This window comes from Monopterus albus, unplaced genomic scaffold, assembly GCF_001952655.1.
Source record: "Monopterus albus unplaced genomic scaffold, M_albus_1.0 scaffold116.1, whole genome shotgun sequence".
Lineage (NCBI taxonomy): Eukaryota > Metazoa > Chordata > Actinopteri > Synbranchiformes > Synbranchidae > Monopterus > Monopterus albus.
This window is the reverse complement of record NW_018127996.1, coordinates 682,423-686,975: the sequence shown is the minus strand read 5'-3', so window position 1 is coordinate 686,975 and position 4,553 is coordinate 682,423. Positions and strand designations below refer to the sequence as shown.

The 4,553-nt window shown below is 45.6% G+C and overlaps 1 protein-coding gene across 1 annotated transcript in view; it reads left to right on the top strand.

Moving 5' to 3' along the window:
* The window catches only part of spire1b (spire-type actin nucleation factor 1b), a 35,691-nt gene that overhangs the window by 10,851 nt on the left and 20,287 nt on the right, over positions 1-4,553 (top strand). Inside the window, 2 exon segments of the mRNA XM_020611646.1 lie at positions 80-310; positions 1,810-1,935. Of these exon segments, the coding sequence (XP_020467302.1) occupies positions 80-310; positions 1,810-1,935 (357 nt within the window).

Below are 4,553 nucleotides of genomic sequence, written 5' to 3'. Positions count from 1 at the left end.
TGTTTAAGTAAAAGTAACCCAGGATGTAGAGTACATGCATGAATGCAGATGATGCTTTGGTTGTCTTGTCCTCTCTCAGGTGATTGAGTCTTTGGGCATCATGATTTACAAGGCTCTGGATTACGGGCTGAAGGAGAATGAGGAGAGGGAGCTCAGCCCTCCTCTGGAGCAACTCATCGACCTCATGACCAACATGGCTGAGGCCGAGAGGGATGCTTGCCCTGATGAAGGTTATGAGGCCACTGAGGAAGAGGACAAGGGCGAGCAGGACAACATCTCCACTGTTCACGGCTACAGATACATCCTCAAGGTAGGTACAGTAGCTAAAGAAGTGACTGTGGTTGTCTAGTTGTCTGGCTAATTATACTCAAGATAACTACCATATCATTTTGTCTGATTCCAAACAAACAATTGTGGCTATTGCTGGAAATGTAAAAATCACAATTTCCTGTTTTCTGGTGGACCTTTCCTGGAAAAGATCACATTTTTTATGTGAACAATGGATCAAATGACAAGGTGGAAAAGAAAGATGTGACTTGTAGTGATAAGGCTCAGAGAATTTCTTCTCAGCTCTGCAGAGATTTTTAGTGTCTTTCAGCTCATTGTTTTGCTTTTACATCCTGCAGCTTTGCTTTTCATTGGTTCACTCATTAACCTGTGGTTTCAGTGATATACACACTGTGTGATACCTGCCCAACACCAAACTGAAAAAAGACAGTTAGCTAGCCATACATACTGGACCATTTAGTAGCTGAAGGGCCAGATGTATCCCTTGGGAGTTGGTAGAGACTAGAACAGAGCTAAAGGGAGGACAAACAATAGTCTGGTAATGTGTCAGTCATATCAGTTGTATAACCTTAATACTCTTTCTAGTTTCTGTTATTTCTGGCATCTTGTAGAATTCTACCTTAATAAGAAGCCAATAAAAAGAAGTGAGATGATGTCAGGGGTTGACTGTTCAGGAAATGATGAGTGTGTGAAAATGAAAATAATAAACCTGGCTTTGAACATAGAGATTACATAGAGATCACAGTGCAAGGTGACTGCCAGCTTTATTCTTGCTAGCCCTGTGGCTAGCTAACTGTCAGTTCAAAGAGTTGTCTGTAGTTTTTCTGTCCATTCAGTCTTTGTGCTCCTTCACTTTACCTTTTGTCCTCCTATACTGACACAGAATACACTATTAGTTGTTAGTCACATTTATTCACCTAACATAGCCTTTGAATTTTTGTGTGAAACTAACAGCAATAACATATTTTTGTGGTGTTGGTGTAGACAGAACACCAAATCAAGAGTCAGATCATGTGCATTAATTACTAAAATTAGGTTACTGTGATATAGAAAACTCTTCTATCCAAAGCAGTTTGAGCCTGCTGGGAACAGTAGCCTCATTTGATCAACAGCTTCATTTTAGCATTGTTAGCTAACATGCCAACTCAAGCAGGCAAGTTAACTCAAGCAATCAAAAACCATATAATGCAGGTGTCTGTCAGACTGCTTCATGTTCTAGTGCACAGGTTAAACAGAACAAACACCATGCTTAACTAACCAACGTGTCACAGTGTCAGTCTTCTCAAAGTTCATAAAGAAAATATTTTAACATGCATTTTACATACATTTAAAAAGCTGTTCAGATAGTGTTGACAAAGCACTATGACCATCCGGTAGGTGCTTTACATAACCTGGAATCCCTTTATTGAGTAATGTGTAATATCAAAATAATATGGTTAGTGGTAGCCATTGTGTTGCACTTTGTGAATTTTCCTCCATCTCTTCTGACAATGTCTCCATGCTTCACTGTCTCCCCTGTAGCTGTGTACAGCTCATCTACCTAGTCTATCAGACACCCCCAGTCACTACCAGGCAGTGTGCCGGGCTCTGTACACAGAAACCAGGGAGCTGCGCACTTTCCTGGAGAAGATCAAGAGTGCCAAAGAGGTGGGTCCCTATCATCCTCTTCATCAAGGCTCTGGGCTCAGAAAGTTCTATTGTCAGGAAGATTAGCTGCAGTTTAAGCTGTTGGATAGGTTTATTTACACATTATACAACAGATAATAGATAACTATTTTTGCGGTGTGGTGAAAGCCTAAAGTCTCATCTTATGATACTAGACTTGTATATAAAGCACAGCCTAAACTTGGCAAGGCATCACATGAGGAGATTTAGCGCTGTGCCCTTACATGCCCCATTTACCCCACTAAACATCTGCACTCTCACTGTGGGAACCACCGACAGGGGCAAAATTAGCACAAAGGGACTGCTAGTTTCATTCCAAAACACTGAATATCCATTTAGCATTTTTATGCCTCCATGCCAACGATAGCCATAGTGGGAGGCATGTATGTTTTCGGGTCGTCTGTCCGTCCCAATATTGTGAATGAGATATCTCAGGAACACCTTGAAGGAATTTTTTTTCCATGACAGTCATATCTGATCGAGCCATCTTTTTCTGTTCTTAAGCCACAAGACTGTAGCATCTAATAGGCAGAGACAGTATGAGGCAGGTAGCTGATATAGAATGGCGTCTGTGGTAATGAATGTGGACAAAGAAACAAAAGGATGCATCAGCGTACATCCTATATTATGCATGTGACATAACCACAAACCCTGACTCACAGCTTTCACTAACAACTCATCCTTTTTATGCAGTACTCATTGCAACATGTAGAAAAAGTGGACAAAATATGTATTAGATGTTTACACCAAATAACTCTGTTTTATGCAAATAATCAAGTCCATAGTCCTTGTGTTACGGCCGAGCCGTATCTGAACAAAGGCAGGACTCAAGAAGGTGCAGTACTCGTACCCAGGCTAGAGAAATATTTATTTTAATAAAGACCAAAAAGGAAATAAGGGAGGCTGCACGTGTCAGGTGCGGAGATTCTGCTGTGGGTCTCGTGGGCACAAACAGAGCAGGCCTTAACAAACCGGTGGACATCTTGGTTCATGGTGGGCCACCAAAAGCGGTGCCCAAGTATGGACAGAGTGCGCGCAGTCCCGGGGTGACACGTGAAACGTGAGGTATGGGCCCACTCCAGCACCGCCGCCCTTACCGAATCCGGGACGAAGGTACGACCAGGCGGCCCACCCCCAGGGTCAGGCTGGCGTGACTGGGCCTCTGTGATTTTTCGTAAAATGTCCCAGGTAACTGCTGCGACAACACAGGAGGGAGGCAGTATGGTCTCCTCCTTCTGGTCACCCTGCGTAGGACCGTGCTGTCGTGACAAGGCATCTGGTTTCTGGTTCTTGGAGCCGGGACAGTAAGTGAGCGTGAAATTAAAGCAGCCAAAGAAGAGCGCCCACCTGGCTTGCCGGACATTCAGTCTCTTTGCGGTCTGTAGGTATGACAAGTTCTTATGATCAGTCCACACAGTAAAAGGGGTCTCAGCTCCCTCCAGCCAGTGTCTCCACTCTTCTAAAGCTAGTTTAATGGGTAACAGTTCTCGGTTGCATATGTTATAGTTTCTTTCAGCTGGGCTGAGGCGCAGGGAAAAAAAAGGATGGACCTTGTTGTCCACTTTAGCTCTTTACACTGCCCCCATCCCGGTGTCCGACACATCTGCATCCACTATGAACTGGCGAGCGGAGTCTGGTTGAACGAGAACAGGGGCTGAGGTAAACCTGTCCTTGAGGGATTGGCAGGCACGGTCGGCCTCCTCAGTCCAGTGAAAGTGGAGCTTGGTAGATGTCAACCTAATGAGGGGGGCTGCGAGGGAGCTGTAGTTCCTGATGAACCTGCGATAAAAATTGGTGAACCCCAGGAATTGCTGCAAGTCTTTTCTTGTTTCAGGTACTGGCCATTCAGTGACTGCTTGTATCTTTTCTGGGTTGGCCTGTATCCTCCCCTGCTCGATAACGAGCCCCAGGAAACTCACTGTGCGTGCGTGAAACTCGCACTTCTCCGCCTTTATGTAGAGTTTGTTTTCTAGCAGTCGCTGCAGGACAAGGCGGACATGTTGCTGATGGGCGGCAATAGAAGATGAATAAATCAAAATGTCGTCGAGGTAAACAAACACGACCCTATTCAAGAAATCTCGTAGGATGTTTACGAGATTTTGGAAAACAGCTGGCGCATTGGTGAGGCCGAACAGCATAACAAGGTACTCGAAGTGGCCGAGTGGGGTCTTGAATGTCGTTTTCCACTCGTCCCCCTCATGCATGCGTACAAGGTGGTAGGCATTATGCATATCCAATTTGGTAAAAATGGAGGCACCTGAGAGGGAGTAGAAAACCGAGTTGAGTAAGGGGAGCGGGTACTTATTCTTCACTGTGATGTTATTCAGGCTGCGGTAATCGACACACGGCCTGAGCGACCCGTCCTTGCTCACAAAAAAAAAAACCCGCCCCAAGAGGGGACGAAGACAGCCGAATGAGATCCGCCTGCAACGACTGCTTAAGGTACTGCTCCATCGTGTCCCTCTCTGGGTTGGACAGGCTGTATAGCCTGCTGGAAGGTAGGGGCGCCCCAGGAAGGAGGTCGATGGAGCAGTCATACGGCTGGTGAGGGGGGAGGGAAAGGGCCAGGTCTTTATGAACCCCACCCCCCCCCACCCCAC